This window comes from Polistes dominula, unplaced genomic scaffold, assembly GCF_049000335.1.
Source record: "Polistes dominula isolate Pdom_NZ unplaced genomic scaffold, Pdom_raw_medaka contig_28, whole genome shotgun sequence".
Lineage (NCBI taxonomy): Eukaryota > Metazoa > Arthropoda > Insecta > Hymenoptera > Vespidae > Polistes > Polistes dominula.
Genome location: NW_028300879.1, coordinates 3,565,811 through 3,584,099, shown reverse-complemented (window position 1 = coordinate 3,584,099; position 18,289 = coordinate 3,565,811). Strand labels below are relative to the sequence as shown.

The 18,289-nt window shown below is 28.7% G+C and overlaps 1 protein-coding gene across 5 annotated transcripts in view; it reads right to left on the bottom strand.

Moving 5' to 3' along the window:
- Positions 1-4,239: 4,239 nt before the first annotated feature.
- Positions 4,240-18,289, bottom strand: part of mura (ring finger protein murashka) — a 31,419-nt gene continuing 17,369 nt past the window's right edge. For 3 of the 5 annotated variants that reach the window (XM_089172726.1, XM_015328645.2, XM_015328643.2), the window contains 8 exons: positions 10,739-10,940; positions 10,143-10,233; positions 9,913-9,998; positions 9,148-9,732; positions 8,350-8,547; positions 7,959-8,251; positions 7,527-7,830; positions 4,240-7,402 (listed from right to left, as the gene is read on the bottom strand). In XM_089172726.1, the coding sequence (XP_089028852.1) occupies positions 7,349-7,402; positions 7,527-7,830; positions 7,959-8,251; positions 8,350-8,547; positions 9,148-9,732; positions 9,913-9,998; positions 10,143-10,233; positions 10,739-10,940 (1,813 nt within the window). In that variant the 3' untranslated portion in view covers positions 4,240-7,348. Of the gene's footprint in view, positions 7,403-7,526; positions 7,831-7,958; positions 8,252-8,349; positions 8,548-9,147; positions 9,733-9,912; positions 9,999-10,142; positions 10,234-10,738; positions 10,941-16,027; positions 16,697-18,289 lie in introns of those variants that run through there. The other 2 variants (XM_015328641.2, XM_015328642.2) reach the window with 2 other exon arrangements.

Below are 18,289 nucleotides of genomic sequence, written 5' to 3'. Positions count from 1 at the left end.
AATAATAATAAAGTCATACATTGACGAGATATAACAACGATAAACAGGAGGAGAACTTAATTTTACGAGATAAATCAAAAACGATGACATATCTCACGTTTATAAACGTGAGATATAATAACCGAGTATAAACAATACCTTTTTTTTTTTTTTTTTCATTTTTCTTCTTCTTATAACTCAAAAAAAAATTAACAACAAAAACGACAGTTAATTTTTATAGCACTGACAATTCTTACTCTCTTACAAGATATTTTCAATTACATTTATATACACGTGTACGTAAATATACCATATATACATCATATATAATTATATATAATGCACATAATATATTTACATACACAACACTTATAATTACAATGATAAATTATGATCAACGACGACGCAAAAAATTTGTAATTGTAAAGTATTTCATTAAAAAATGAGAATGAGGAGGTGTAGGTGGAGGAGGAGGAGGAGGAGGAGGGTGGGAAGAGGGTTCAGAGGAATCTAATAGCGAAATTCGGTAACAAAATGAAACTGAACATTCCAACCTGTGTAATGCAGCACGTGTTATGTTGTTTCTGTTTGTTTTTTGTGCTTTTTTTTTCTTCAGCTTCGGAGTTAACTTTTTACGTTAATTTAATGTCTATTAAGTATTAAAGTTGTATTTCTCTATTTTACAATATAACCGGGAAATAATACAAATAGGGTTTTTATTTTTTTTTGTTGATATTATGTCGTTTGAATATCTAATTTATCCAACTCTCTTTTCAATGATTTTTCAGTCGCTTTTTTTTTTACAATCTTCCTCTCTTGTTCTCCTTTTTTTCTTCTTCTCTTTCTCTCTCTCTCTCTCTCTCTCTCGCTATTATTATTATTATTATTATTAAATTACAGTCTCTCTCTATATCCTTAATAGTACTTAAACATTTATAAAAGTACACGAAACGTATACGTTATAGAGAAAACGCTGAATATAAAGCACCATTGATACGAACGAAAGGGGAAATGAAACAAAAAATTAATATTTAAGAAAAAAAAACAAAAAGAAAAAAAAATAATATATCACTTTCTCGAAGAAGCAACGATTAATTATTTAAACTAATATTAATTTTTGTTGGTGTTGTTGTTGTTGTTGTTGTTATTATTACGTATCGCATATATATATATATATATAACTTAATTATTAGAATAACGCGGACATTTTGTGTAATCAGCGCATCTCGGTTTTTTCTTTTCCTTTTTTTTTCTTTTTCATTTTAGATCATATTTTTTTTTTTGTATTTTTGCTAGAAGAATTTTCGAACAAGCAGCTTTGTTGTTATAGGATTTTTCTAATTTCTTTTGTATTTCTTATTATTTTTCTTCTTTCCTACGAAGAGAGATCATCATTGGACAATTTTTGTGTAATTTTTGTTTGTTTTGTTTATTATAAGCGGCGTTTGATTCTATAATTTCGATCGATTTTAAAAGGAATTTTTCATATTTTCTTCTTTGTCTTTTGTGTTATGTTCTTTTTTTATTTTTTAATTTTTTTATTTTCATTGTGGAGGAAAGTATGACAAAATAAGCCTTTATCTCGTCAGGTCACTGGGATATTATTTCTCGTTCAACATTTTTTTTCATTCATCGTGATTCTCCTCTATTCATTTTATTTTATTTTAATTTGTTTTGTTTTTTTTTCTTTTTTTTTTTTGTTTTCTTTTCTTTGAATCTTCGTAAAAATATTTTAATTCATCTTTTTATAAGTGTAACCATTTTAATTTGAATTTTGATTAACATGAATATTCAAAACTTCTATCGTGTTATTTCAATCACGAATTAATCAATTTTGTATCATCATCGCATACAACAATCATTGTTTTTGTATGTGTGTATAGGTGTATATAATAAAAACTTACTTTTATCTATTAATCTTTTCATTTTTTTTTGTTTTTTTTTTTTTTTTTTATAAAGAAATTCACTCATGTATCAATTTTCGAAACAATTTGTTTTTAGTGACTTTTTATTTTTTATTTTTTTAATATTGTTTTTGTGTTCATCAATCCTTCCTTCAAATATCTTCAAACTAATTGATTAGACTCAGGATTAAAAGTGTTAATGAGAAATAAGAAAAAATAATGAAGAATAATTTTGTAGAAAATCATTTGAATGAATTTCATTTTTGTTTCAATTTGTTTGCAAATAAATCGAATTTGAATATTATTTTTTTTTTTTTTAAAGTAATGATAGATAAATTAATCTCGTTAAATGATTGAATATATTGTAAAACCTAGAAAAAATAAATTACTTTTATCTTTCTATTTACATTTATTTCTTTTTTTAATATAAGAAATAAAGTGTTTAAATAGAAATATTATATATATATAATATATAACGATATATATATTATATTAATATATAATTTTTAAATAGATATAATACACAATAAACGTCGTTCATTTTTATGATGGACAATAAAAAAAAAAAAAAGTAATAATTTTGTATAACGAGAAACAAAAACCCTAAAGTTAAGTCACAGTCAATCAAATTGGAATAATTATAAATATTTAAATAATTAACACTATGTTTCCTTAAAATCTAATCACGTCGAACAAAAAATTAATGTCGGATGGTATATAATAGTCATATCCGAAAAAATTTGTGATACTTTTCAATGATACACACTATGATTCAAAATTTTTTCGCATATTTTTAGAAAATAATTTAGAACAGTTCTATATGTTTGAATTTTAATACTGAACATCATCCGTACATAGATACATACCTGTATATAAATACATATAATGATATGAATGTAAGATTTTTTTGAAGGAAAAAAAAATAAAAATAAAAAATAAAAAGAAAAGAAATCAAATGAAAGAAAACGTTGCCTAGAATTTAGTTATAAAAAAAAAAAAAGAAAAACACAAATTAACAAGCGACAAGTATTGAAATACCACATAGAAAATATTTCAAAATGTTTTAAATAATTATCATGAATAATTATATTTTGTTATTTTATATTATTTTAAATTAGAGTCTTTTTAATAAACTACGAGTAAATAAATCCGTGAACACAAACATAAGTGTCTTAAAAAAATATGTTTGTATATGTATTGAATATATTTACGTACGTTTGAAAATTTAAACTTTTGATAAACCACGAGTGAATTTCTTCGTTAATCTTTTTTATATGGATTTTTTCTTTATTCATTTTGTCAGCGACGAAACGAGAATAAGGGCTAAAACTTGTGAATTTGTAATGGAAATTGTGATATGTGTTTTGTATGTTTCTTAAAAAGAATTAACGCAGACGACCCGTTTATTTTCATATTTCTTTTTTCATCATCATCATCATTTTTTTTCTTCTTCTTCTTCTTCTTTTCATATTCCCTCCACTATTTTATAAACTTTTCTATTTCTTTCTTTGATGCTTTTTGATCGCCACTTACTCATATGCCTTTTGATATTGTGCAGTTTTTATTTTAGTAATAGAATATTACCGTATTTCTATGCATTAAACGCGTGTCAATTTTGTTATATCCCATAATTAATGATGTTTCTAAATTTCATTTACACATACTTTTGTTTACGTATGGATTATATTCACTTGTACAACAAGGAATTAGTATTTAGTGTTATTTCACGTGTACCGAAAGTAAAGCATTTTGTTTTTTTTCATTTAACTTTTGTGCGTCGACCTGCGAAAAGGGGAAATACAAAGAACAAATTGAAGAAACAAAAAACAAGTAAACATGGAATAAATAGAACGAGAAATAAATTATACAAAATAGCGCAACAAAACAAACAAATCAACACAGTGTGCAGCATCAGAGTAAGAGTTGGATAGGAAGAAAACGTAAAGCAGAGATTGTTTTACAAGATATTGTGTTAAAGTGTACCAAATGCATATGAGTGGTGCATAGATCATGCAATGAGAGTTTCAAGCAATGATAACGATCTTCTATTTTCATCTTCTTATTCTTGTTCTTTTGTTAAAAAATAAATCTAAAGTTGATATCTACCCACGTATTACTAACACCACCAACTTCGCAGGTGACGACACACACATATTATTATACATACACCACACGCTCAAAACATACACACATATATGCTTGTGATTTTTCAGGTTTTCCTCTCTTTTTCTCATTCTCTTTTGTTTGTCCCCTCTTTTTATGTAATTTTTTTCAAGCGTACTTTTGTGCGCGAATAGTTTACAATTTCACACGCTACTCTTTCTTCTTCTAACATGTCTGCCTTGTCCTTTTGCTGTTCTTTTATATTTTTTTTTTTCTTGTTCTGTGTTTCTCTTTCATTGTCCACAAATTTTGTTTGGATATATGTATTTTTTTTTTTTGATCACTAATAGTAAAGGCACGTAATGAGAAGTGGAAGGATAGATCAAGAAGATTAATTATACTGATAATACGCGATCTCGTTTTGTAAGATTATTTCAAAAAAGTTTTTTTAGAGATTTCTTTTTTTTTTACTATTTATCATCATCTTTTATTTCTTTATTTTTTTTTCTTGTCTTGTCTTTTTTATCCCCTTTAATTATTATTATTATTTTTTTTTGTCATTTCTTTTTCATGTCTCAAAATGACGACGCACGCCTCGTATGGATTAAATAGTGGTATATACCTGTATATACCAAGAAAATACTAATAATAAATTAACACGATTCAATAATAATAGTACAGCAAATGGCAGACATAGGTTTTGTTTGTATCGATTGAAAAATATTATGTCCCATATAGAAATATGCGTTAGATCCTTTTAAACGGGGTTTGTGTTTAGTGTTTTACAATTCGGAGAATGAAACTTGTTCGGTTTCCATGCAATATCCTTTGATCTCTCTCCCCCATTTTGTTTTTATGAAAAAAAACAAAAAAAAAAAAAATAAAAAAAAACATGTATTTTTTCCTGTGATTTTGTAAAAAGCTTTTTAACAACTTTGCCGATGATTTATATTCATTCATTGATGTTTTTGTAAACCGGACCAGTTTTATAAATACGCACGAAATTTAATTAACATACGAAGGAAAGAGAGACGAAGAAAAAATATTTGATAAAAGTTTTCTCATTGTAAATACATTGTGTTTACTGCTTAGAATAAAAAAAAAAAAAATAGCTTTTAATGATAATGCATATCCGGCTCTGTTCATATTTTTCTTTTTTTCTTTACTCGAAGATACATTCGAAGAATTAAGAAGTACACAACGTATACACGATCATAAACGTGATACAAATGGGAGAAATCCTCTCTTTCATTTACTTTTGTATTGAAACATATAAATAGAAAAAAGCGTTGAGATATATATAAATATATATATTTGTATATGTACATACAAATATAGATGTATATACATATATAAATATATATACATATATGTGTATATATACAAAACTAAAAGCGTGTGTTTTTCTTTTTATGGCAACGTTCTATCCAAATTTTCAAAAGCCCCTCTTTCTTTTATTTTTCATTTCTGGTCTTTTTTTTTTTTTTTCAATACAAAATGCACCAGTGTTCTAAGTATACACAAACTTTCCCCTAGTTTCTTTCCCCGACCGAACACTATAATTGATTATTACAATAACATTTGTCAACTCATGAAATACATAATAATACAATAATCTCTCGATAGTATTAATTTTAATAGAACATGCCCAAATTACAACCAACTTGGATCTTTTTATCTCTACAGCTTCTTTTACCTTTCATTTTGTTGCTTCTCCTTCTCCCTCTTTTTCTTCTTTTTCTTCTTCTTCTTCTTCTCCTTCTTCTTATTACATAAGTATGTTTATTCTTTATGAGATGTGTGTATAAAAAAATATGAATCAATTCGTTTCATCTTCTATCAGAGGTAGATGCGCAGGAAACAGAAGCGGTATTTCTTTTATACTTTTTTTTTTTTTTTTGTTCACTCTCATTTCTTTTGCAATTTCGAATAACTGTTATTGAAAGATCTGTTCATTTACTGCTGCTTGATCTCTCGCGGTTGGATTAATTTACATGCATACCTTTACATCTACCTGTACATCCTAAAAGGCTAGGCTGACCTATATATATATATTTTCCATAAAACATTTAACAAAAATTGTATCGAACCAACACAGAAAAAACAACGGGATGCCTGTTAATCACCGCGAGAGGAATGAGTTTTATAATCGGATATATAATAATATAAGGTCACTAAATATGTTTTTATAAATTAATTTACGTGACACATCGGTGTTTACTATTCAACAGTACTGGTTTTTTTTCTCTCTCTCATTTCTATTTAATTTATAGCACTCAAATCGCGCTGTGGGTAGAGATAGATACATACATTCCTTATATAATAAAAAATAACCATCCGGCCTACACACAAAGAGACAAGAAAGCATTAACAATAGGAAGTTATGGTTTCTTTTTTTTTTTTTCCTTTGCCTAAGAAAACAAATTGTTTCTCTTACCTTTTATTGCAAAAGAATTTATCCTACATTTGGTAAATTATCAAACAAAGACCTAGACTTGGCATTTATACGCACGCACACATTTATACGGACGTTTATGTAATTATTTACAATTATAGAATAGGATCAAAAATTGAAGCTATTACAAAAATGGAACGTTAATGGAAAGTGCTGATTTCTCTGTATACAAATATTATGTACATAAACATATATATATATATATATATTAATAATATAAAATAGCGCAACACAACTAACAAACGAGCGTTAAACCATAATCAAAAGCGATTCGAATAAAAATTAAACGAATTGACAGGTAATCTTTTTTTTCTTTTTTCCTTTTCTGTCAATCAAAACTACATAGTTTTTTTTTGTGTTTTTTTTTCTTTTTAAATAACTTTCTCGCAAAACCTTTTCATTCTGTTTTTTTTCCTTTTTGTTTTTTAAATCCCCATTGAAGGTATTTTTAACCATAATTCAACACGTATTATTAAATTACGCTCTTTAAACTTGTAAATTTACTAACGCCTGAGGAAAAAGCAAAAAATGATGTGTACCCTTTCTATTACAAGAGAATCTCCAACATTCTCAAATTTCTTTTACTGTATATATCTTTCGTTGCATCCAGCTTTTCTCCATTTTCTTTTTCCTTTTTGTTCAAAACAGGGGGATGGTTTAAACTTCTCCGAAAAACGCTGTTTCAGAATTTTCAGGAGTTCGAAATACAATCAACGATTAATTCACTTTCACAGGAGAAAAGGCAGAAATGCTAATGGACATGAATTTGCACAAACCAACAACATGACGGCTGGAGGTTCTGTACGAAGTAGCGTCCTCGACGACGACGAAGAAGAAGATCCGACGCCATTGAGCGTTTTTCATTCAGCAGAAGCTTAGGTGTCAGTCGCTACTTGTCTATCCACTATTACGAAATATATTCTCCAGCGTCACCACGACATATCGGGCACGTTCTGTTTGACTGTAAAATAAATAATAAAAAATACAAATTTTATTAATATTATTAATATTAAATAGAATTGAAAGTTTATATATATATATATATATAAAAAAAAAATTAAAAAAATGCATATTCTTGTACTCACTTTAAGCCACTTGTCGATGCATTTAGAATGAAATTCGTGCGAACACGGTAAAACACGAAGCGATTGCAGTGCTTCGAAATCACACATGCAGACAACGCAATTCGTTTGATCACTTTGATGCGTTTCTGCATTGAATTTGTAGGAAGGTAATTGTTCAATCTCGGCACGCATTAAACCACGTGGTTTAGCTTCTCCAAGTCTTTCAGCCAAAGATAGAAGTGCCTCGTAATTTTCTGTTGCTGAATCTGGCGAGGACAAATCTGCATGGCTGTATGGAGATAAAGGTGGATTGCTGAACATCGCTCTAAAATTTGTTTTATATATATGTATGTATGTATATATATATATATATTTATTTTTTTTTTATTATAATTAACAAAGAGAGCTAGCTTTGAGCTTGAGCAAAAATTAAATATACAATTGTAAACTTACAAGAAATGTAACAAAAATCCTGGATATGTTGTAGGTGGTAATGGAGGGGTGCCTCTCCATCTACTCGATCTTGGTCGCCTAAGAGTATGAAGATTCGAAGCCGCTCTGCGAATTCTCGTCTGTATCATTTCTAATTGATTATTTCTAGACTCGGATAAGTAAATCGGAGGCGGTGTTGTTACTTGTGTGAGAGCTGGAGGAGAATATGAATGTGGCAATGGTAACGGTGCACCGGCAGTGGCTCCAACTCTATGATGATGGTGGGGTTCCAATAATTCAAGTTCTACCTCTCTCTGAAAGAAAATAAAAAGAAAAAGATATAGCAATAAATTATGATGTCTTAGAAATTATAGTTATTATATTTTCGCTATGTTCTTTTTAATTTTATTACCTGCTGAGATAGTTGGTGGTGGGCCGTATAATGTGGTGGGACGGGTGGAGGTGGTGGTGCATGTGCATGAAGTGCAGCAACTGGACCTCCTGCAGGAGCTGGATACCCCCTAGAGGTTGCGCCAACTATGGATCCTACCAAACTATGACCAGAATGAGTCGCATGAGCCGCTGAATAATGATTATGGTGATGCGTGACCTAGAAAAAAATATCATTTATTTCTATAGATAAAAGTAATTCAATTTATTATTATGTGGGATCTAGCACATTAATGCTAAATAAAATAGAAATTCGTGAGAAAGTTGTGATCAAACTTTGAATATCTCAATAAATGGAACATTGACTCAGAAAATGGAAGACTCGGGGAGTTCAAGTCCCGATCCTCACAATCGAGTGGTTCAACTGTTTCACGAATCCTACAATTTGGGGCTCGTCCGGGATGGAACTTGTTGTTAGTTTAGATTACACACTTGGAAATGTGTGCAACAAAATGAGGAAACATTATAGGCCTTTGAAATTTAAGACGATTAGAACATTCGAAAAGAACATTCGGGGTCGAGTGTGGGATCGAGCACCTTCCACCGTGCCAAATAAAATAGGTATTCGTGAAAAAATTGACCGTGATACCCCAGAATAATAAATAGAACAATCACCCTGTAAACGGAAGATCCGAAATACGAGAGTCCCGGTCTAGTTAAACTAACAGCTCAATATTTTCACGAATTCTACTATAGTAGTTATAATATACGATAAATATGTGTACGTATAAATAATTGAACAATCCTTTATCTCACTCACTTGACACGAATGCGCGAATGGATGTGCTTCAGTATAAATTCCGTGCACCTGACAAGGAATTCTATAGCTCGTTGGTTGTGGATGCCACAATGGTTCGCCACTAACAGTGACACCAAGACCAGACACACCGACTTGACCCACATCAACGACTACCGGTCCATTAGCACCTTGCGCAGGATGATGTCCTGTACCAGGCGGATGTCGAGGATGCGTTTGATGCGCATTGTGAATATTATGATGCGAGCTGTGTAGATTATGATGGGAGTTGTGGATATTGTGATGGGGACTATGAATTCCGTGATGAGAATTATGGAGCGTAGCATGGGGATTATGGCCAGGGATAAAGGGATAGGAAAGACCAAAGGAATCCGTATATCGTTGATACCGATTTCTCATTGTAGGACTACCGCGTGTAGACATGTGGTTACGTGGAGATCGACGTTGAGAAGCTGATGAAAATTCCCAGGTTGGTGGAGTCGTATGTAAAGGTGGCGTTGGTGCTGGTGGTGTAGTTTCTCTTACTTCCATTCCAGAAACCGTACCATTTCTCGATATCCGACGACGTTTTCTAGACGGAGATTCGCTCTGAAATAAACATTTCGAATAAATTAGGCCTACTGTTACTTTTTTGTTTATATATATATGTATACAATTTTTTCATCGTCTCTTTACGAATTATTTTTGATGAACGACAACATTTGAATAAATTATACTTTAGATGAAAATTGGAAAAGCATTTTAAATTAAAAATGCCTAGTTTCTCACCTTTCTACCATCATCCTGACTAGGCTGTCTATAATAAGCGGGCGAGGCTTGAATCTGTACAGGACTCAGTGGCAACTGGTTTGTGGCTGCAAAAATATACATACTGTATTACACTTAAGATTCAAGAAACTTCTAAGGTACTATCGAGTAAAATCCAAAATAATATTTGATAAGGAAGATCTTCATTTTTATATTTTATAGAAATAAAAAAAAAAAAAAACTTTTAATACCTTGTGAATTTCTACGATATTCCATGTCCACCACGTCGCTGGCTGCAAGCCCAGGACTCATATTTGAAAGAGGACCGCGCATTATATTCTCCTGGAACAAAACGGACAAATAAAAATACCTAAAATGTAACAGCAATGATCGACGACGTTACATATATCACGATTGAAACTTAAATAATATTTAAATAATATTTTTATATTTTCGTTTGCAAGGATGAATAAAAAAAAAAAATAAATAAAAAACTATATAGAGATTATTTATCAGTGACGCAGGCCTGGTTTAGGAAAAAATGTACATTTGCGCGTGTTAAATGTAATAACGACGCACATGTCAGATGTAATATCAACCAATAAGAGAAAGCAACCCACCCGATCGTACTTGACACATCGTATTTGTCAAGATTCGTGACAAACTTCTGTCGAGATATAAATCGAATTTTTTTTTTCTTCCTTTTCATTCTTAACATTAAACGTAGATTTTTTTTGTTCTTTCTTTCTTTTAAAAAACAAAGTTCGATATCAATAAAGTAAATGTAAAATATATACAATTTTTAAATAAACAATCTTACAAAATATTAATTATTATGAATATTTACTTGTCCGCAAATACTGATGTGAAGCGGCGTAGAGTTGGTTGTTGGCCCAACGGGTTCCTGAGGGAAATGAGGTGGCGGACCTCTCGATTGTGGACTGTGCTGCGGAGGTGGTTTATATCCAACGCTGCTTCCACCTACGCTAGCGTGGTAGGAAACTTCCTTACCGGTTGGACTTGATGATGTGCCAACTCCTGGACAATCCCTGTATAAGCGTAAAAAAAAAAAAAAAAAGAAAAAAAGAAACAGAATTAATGATACTGACACTTTTATCTCTTAAAAGAAACTTTAAAACTATCAGAGTTACAAATATATATATATAAACCATCTAAATAATAACATTAGCCTAATCATTATATTAAATTATGAAATATTATTATACAACAGTTCATCATTTAATATTCAACAAAATTGTCATTAATATTGAAGATTGAAATCAATTTTATGAGTACAACATTGACATTGGCCAATTTTCAATGTGATTAAAAGAGTTCACCCCTTTTCTTAACCCACCCCTCACTCAACGCTACTTTGATTATTTTCAAAACGTTGTTAAGACGAACACACCAGTTTATGTACGCGTGTGAAAATCCTTTTTTTATGTGTCTCTTCATCACGACTGTTAGAAGAGAAAGAAAATCTACCATCATCATCATCACCACTACCACCACTAAACAACATCAATGGTAACAGACATACACACGTTTGCATTCGTAACTTTATATAGTGCCGTACACATTAGTTAGATAGAAATATATATATATATATATATATATATTTAAAGAGAGAGAGTGAGAGAGTAAGAGCAACAGCAGAGCAAATGACGCAACTTTAGTATAATGCCCTTAATATCATTTTCCGTTTCATCTCACGAAGCACTAAAGTCGAGAATGCACGTTAGTAGTAGTAGTAATAGTAGTAGTAGTAGTAGTAGTAGTAGTAAGTCCAGTAGTTTCGTTACGATCTACGAAACACATTAGTTTTCGTTTTCTATGATGGGTAAAAAAAAGAAAAAAATAGTAAAAAATTATTTAAACAAAAATGATGTTTAACTCTGTTAATTATTGTTGACCTATCCACCCGTTATTTATCTAAGAACTATTATTATTTCTTTGATATGATACAATTAGCATCTTATCGGAATAGAAAAAAACAACTTAACTCAAACACGAAGTGATGATATATAATAATAATAATAATAATAATAATAATAAAAAGAATTGACTTAATTAATTTTTTTCTTGATTTTATTTTTAAAAAAATGTATGTGTAAATGATTCGATCTTTCTTTAATAACTTGTCAACATTTGTCACCTTTATATATATATTATTTAAGTTGTCCATTATAGCGGAATAGAAGGTAAAGAGGAATAATAAAAAAGAAAATGTACTATTGCGTGAGAATGTTGGCATTGAAATCGTCTTTTCGTTCATTTTACGCAAGATCGTCATTTTGACGAATTTAGAAACGAGCAACCATCGCATTATATATATATATATATGTGTGTGTGTGTGTATGTTAGTGGGTGTTCAGTTACACCTTTAACGTGTAAACTTTGATGAAAAATGTAAAGGGAGTTCTTTTTTTTTTTTTTAATCAACCACCCCATATTATACATATAAGCATATATTGAGAAAGAAATATTATATATGATATCAACCGTAAAGTAATATTGAAATTAAAAAAGAAGATGAACAAAAATAAAATGAGGAAAACGCGTTTTGCGTGGGTTGCTACTGCTGCTGCTGCTGCTGCTGCTGCTGCTGCTGCTGTTGCTGCTCGATACCTTGGTCCGTTGACCTGTTCGCAAAATCCGAAGGGTTATTTGAATGTTTGTTCCCCCTGTACTTCGACTACGCTGCTGCAGGGCATCATACATCGTTCTCTATCGTTTTCAGCGTATGTAATATCTCACAATCGATCAATTCGAGTTTACTATATACTACTATGTTGAATAGAGACTGAAAGACTACTACTACTACTACTATTGGCTAATGTTCAAACACAAAAGGGGAAAATTTGAGTACGAATTTAATATATAAAAAAAAAAAAACAGACATAAAAATCGATACTTTAATAATCATTTTTTGATCCTTTCCAAAAAAAAAAAAAAAAACATTTTAAAGTTTAAATAATCTTACTAATAATTTGATAAAAAGAGGAATCTTTGGTTGTTGTTCTATTTCAAATGATAAATCGTTTTACAATTTGTTGGTTGGATATGTGAAATAAAATATGAAAAGACTCGTAGAGAGAAGTTTCGTTATTGGTAATGCAAAAAAAAAAAAAAAAAAAGAAAAAAAAGAAAAAAACAGAAAAAAAAGTGCTAGGTTGCGGCACGTTTTGGTTGGATAGTTAAATTTATTACGCGTATTGAATAATATTTGATTTAAAAAGAAAAAGAAAAAGAAAAAAAAAAATCGTTCAACGTTTTTAACGAGCCAATGTTCATCGATTTCTCGTATGCATCTTCACCTTAAAAAACAAGGGGGGGGGGGAAACACGTGAATATTCCTGGAATATGTTTTGTGTGTTATCTATTGAAAGTGAAACTAACGAACTGTAAAAAAAGGTGTAAAGATTTCGAAAACTTTTTTTTTGTTCTCGACACAAAAAGAAAAAGATGGACAAATAAAAAAGAAGAAATAATAAAATATAATTACATTGAAATAAAACACACGTGTGTGATCGAAATATATAAAACAGTTTAACAATTTTATCGATGATTTTTAATTACTGTAAATAAAGAGTAAAACAGTAGTAGGGAGAGGAAGAAAGAGAGAAAAAGAGTAAGAGAAAGAGAAAGAGAGAGAGAGAAAGATAAGATCAATGAAACGAAAAATTAAATTAAATTAAAAAAAAAATAAAACGTGCAGCAATAAATATAAAAAATTTGATCGTAGAATATAAAAACGATTTGCTAAAAAAAAACGCAAAGAGAGCCACAAAGGATTGTAGAAAAAGCTACTTCGACTAGTTAAAACTAGAATAATGATCCTTGAGAAGCATGCACAAGGAGCATACCCCTATGTACACGTTGATTATCATCTATTAGAATCGTCAAACCTCTTATAAATAATGTTGGTTGCACTGAAAATTAAATATACACACACTTGCTTGGCCTGAACGCATCACATTTTAAAAGATCTCACTAATTTGGTTACGTCATATTGTTGTTATAATATTTTATAACAACATTGATTTTCAAAGAATTAGTTTTTGTATTGATAAAAAAATAAAATAAAATAATAATAATAATCATTAAATAATAAATAAATATTTATAAATATATATTATATTATTTTAATAGAAAAAGAAGAAGTTTATTTTTCAGGTATACCCCTTTAGGGTGTTTACCCCGAAGGCCCACCCTACATGTTCGTTCCCCTTGACAATATACTTAATTCTAATTATATATTATTTTAATATTATATTATTAATTTATAATATAATATATTTATTTTATTTATATTATATATAATTTATATAATTTTATTTATAAATATATATTATATACAATATAATATATATATATATATATATATATATATATATTCGATAAAAAAAAAAGAACAATATCGAATTAATTACACGATAAATTCGAGTTAATAAGATATAAGTAATGATAAAAAATAAAATAATAAAAAAAAATAAAAAAAGATAAGGAACACAATTAGGTGAGGTGTTCAAACCAAGTAAGAAAATATAGCGCAATGGGGCTCAGGTGAATCAACCTATAAATCACAATCAGTGGTTGGATTTTTCTTTCTATTTTTTTTTCTTCTCTCTCTCCCTCTCTCTCTCTGTCTGTCTTTTTAAATAAATAATCTATGACAATCAAATCGTGTATAGCCCCCTGAGCCCGTTCGCGTAACCAAGAGATGCATCGGATGTACGTGCCAACGATGTATCAAAGATGCAGCAAGGGTGCATCGATCGTATGTCGCGTCGCCAGCTTTCTAAGAAAAAGAACAAGTTATTCGTACTGCGTCTCGAAAGAGTTCAACGAGAGTCCTCGAAAAATTCATCGAAATCGATTGATCGAAGTTGAGACGTTCTTAGCTCACCGATATAATCGATCTCGATATATGTATGCATCTATGTATGCATGTATGTACGCATGTATATATGCATCTATGTATGCATGTATGTATGCATGTACATATGTATGTACATATGTATGTATGTACATATGTATGTATGTACATATGCATGTATTTACGCAGGATATCGAGCGGAAGGGAGGAGAGGAGGTGGATATAGAAAGGGGGGAATAGGTGGTTATTGTGGTATGTACTAAATGCGACGTATATATGTACTTGCAAATGGAGAACTGATATGATACATACAACTATTTATATAGTATGTATATACACATATACACATATATATATATATGTATAGTACACGCGTGTCTATCAAACAATTTATAACCTATTACAAAATTAGAAATAAACTTTATAAAGATAATTAATTTTTATTATTGAAATAATAATAACAAATCCTTTCGCGGTATTTTTGTTAAATTTATTTACACGCAATAATATAATTAAATTATATAAATGAAATTCTAATCGAACTAAATTTTATTTTAAAAAAGAGAAAAAAGAAAATATACTTATCAAAAAACGAATGACAAATCAACAACATTGCTGGATACTAAGAAATTTATCTAATTGTAAATAAAATATATATATATAACTGCGCACATAAATTATATTCGAAGTTTCTGATTGATATATATATTATATGTTGCATCGAATATGATATACGAAAAGTAAGAAGATCTAAATATATAATATATTTAGATATAATATTATAATAATTAAAAATATTTATTATATATTATATAATATTATTATATCTATATATATTATACTTATATATACTATAGCTGATATAGATAATATTATAGATATTATAAAAGTAAGAAAAAATCTAATATATAATATAAAATATATATATATATATTATTTATTATCTACATATTTATCTACACCTTATTTTTTTATTATAGTAAATAAGAAAATCTAATATATAATATAAATATATATTTATAATAATATAAAAAATATATTGTATATTAGATTTTCTTATTTACTACTTATAATAAAAAAAATAAAATGTACACATAAATATGTAGATGATAAAACTAGAAAAAAAAAAAAAAAAGAAGAAGAATAAAAATTTAGCTGGGACAAGGAACAATAGTCGACCAATGCACCTCAAAAAAAAACATGTGCACCAATGATGCATCATTAAAACATTGTGTGTGTGTGTGTTTTATATACCCATTATGATATCGCGGTAGTGACGGGCACTGTCGATACGGATATTCCTTGTTTCCGGCATATTGCTGACCAAGTTGGTTATGTTGAGAATGTTGGTTGTGGGGATGCCAACCCCCACGAGGATGTTGAGGCGCCGTAGGCCTCGTGTGTGGCCCCGATGAGGCTCCACTCCCAACCACGGCCCTGTAACGTCCTGCGATACCCAAGCCACGATGCTGATGGCTCCCAGGGCCATTCATTCCGTCTCTTTTCTTTATCTTTATCTTTATCCTCCTTCTCCTCTTCCTTCAGACACCTCCAAAGAGACTCGAATGCGACCTCTACCAACACCACCACCACCACCACCACCACCACCACCACCACCTCCTTCCTGCTTCTTCACGCCTCCTTTTCTCCTCTTATATAGTTCTGCTTAACTTTCCTTCTTGCCTTTGCAAAGAAACTCAACTACTCGACGAGGATAACCTCGCTGCTATCTCCCACGTATTCTTTTCTCTTTCTTTCTTTCTTTCTTTCTTTTCTTTATTTTCTTTCTTTCTTGCTTTGCTTTGCTTTGCTTGCTAGCTTGCTTGCTACTCGTTTGCTTTTCTCGCACTTTATTCAGAACCGTTCGTTCTTTCGTATCCGGTATGTTGTTGTTGATTAGTCGACGAATCCTTCAAAAGGAACCTGGTGAGGATATTCGAGCGACTTTACGTCAACGATTCCTTGAGATTAAATATATATATACGATACAAGATTAAATTATTTGATACATCAATATATATATATATATACTTTGTTTGAAAAAACGCAACATACGACCTGGTCTTCAAAATATTTTATTCGAGGTTACGTTCTAGTGACATACTTTTCTTTTTTTATCTAATTTTTGTTTTCATTTCATTTCATTTCATTTAACAAGTAGAAATAATTTTCTTATCTTTTTAATAGAATTTTTGTATTCTATTTTTGTAGAAGTACAGAAATGTATTTTATTTCTAAAGAAATTCTTTGGAATATCATTTTGGTACGATTTATTTATTAAATTTAATATAATATATATTATAATAAATATAATAAATAAATATACATTAAATAATAATTAAATATAAATTAAATATAATAAATATTTATTATATTTTTATAATAAATATATTATTTTGTAAATATATATATTTTTGGAATATCATTGGTACGAAATTTATTTATTACACATTTAATATAATATATATTATAATAAATATAATAAATAAATATAAATTAAAATATATAAATATTTTCAAAAATAAAAAAATTAAATAATTTTAATATAATAATATAATATAATAAATATTAAATAAATTTCATATAATAAATAAAAAATTAAATTAAAATATTTAAAAAAATAATAAAATATAAATTTATTATAATAAAAAATTTATTATATTTAATTATTGAGAAACTTTTGATTTGAATGATGATTCATTTTATTTTTTTTTTTTTAACTGAAAGTACTAGAATATAGTCTTTTATTATTATTATTATTATTATTATTATTATTATTATTATTATTTAATCGATTGATATTCGTTCAATTGTAAAATAAAATATCATTAAATAATATAATTAATTATTTGATTAATATAATAATATTATTTGTAATGACCAGTTCGTATGCATAAAAGTTTTTAATCCAATCTTCGTAATATTTCAGCCATGTTTTGCAACCATTTTGTTTTCTGACGTCCTCTGTTTGATTTTTTTGTTCGAATTCTCTCGCTCGCTTTTATAAACTTATCTCTTGTTCCTATCCACAATGTTGATTAAAATTTTAAGAAAAGGAGAACATTGAATAATCGATCGAGTTGTTACTATAAATATACATTTTAAACGTTCTCGAAATAAAAATAAAATGTTATATTTATTACTATTTTCGGCTAAACAAATAAAAAAAAAAAAAAAAATTAACATTAATGATAACCAGTAAATATATCAGAAAAAAAATTTATGATATCATACGTCACATTTTTCAAAACAAAATCATAAAAAGAAAAGAAGATATGTAAAAAAAAAGAAAATAATAATAAAAAAAAATAAAAAATGACAAAAACAATTTGTTTGTCCTTTTCTTAAAATTCTCCATTTGTAAGAATTAATACACACAAATAATTAAAGCGTATGTATATTAAAAGCATTATTAATTAATAGCGAAAAAATAAATAATAAAACTAGGAAATAGAAACATTAGCAAAGCACATATATTGCAACATATTAAGATTTACAAAAGAAAAATATATATAT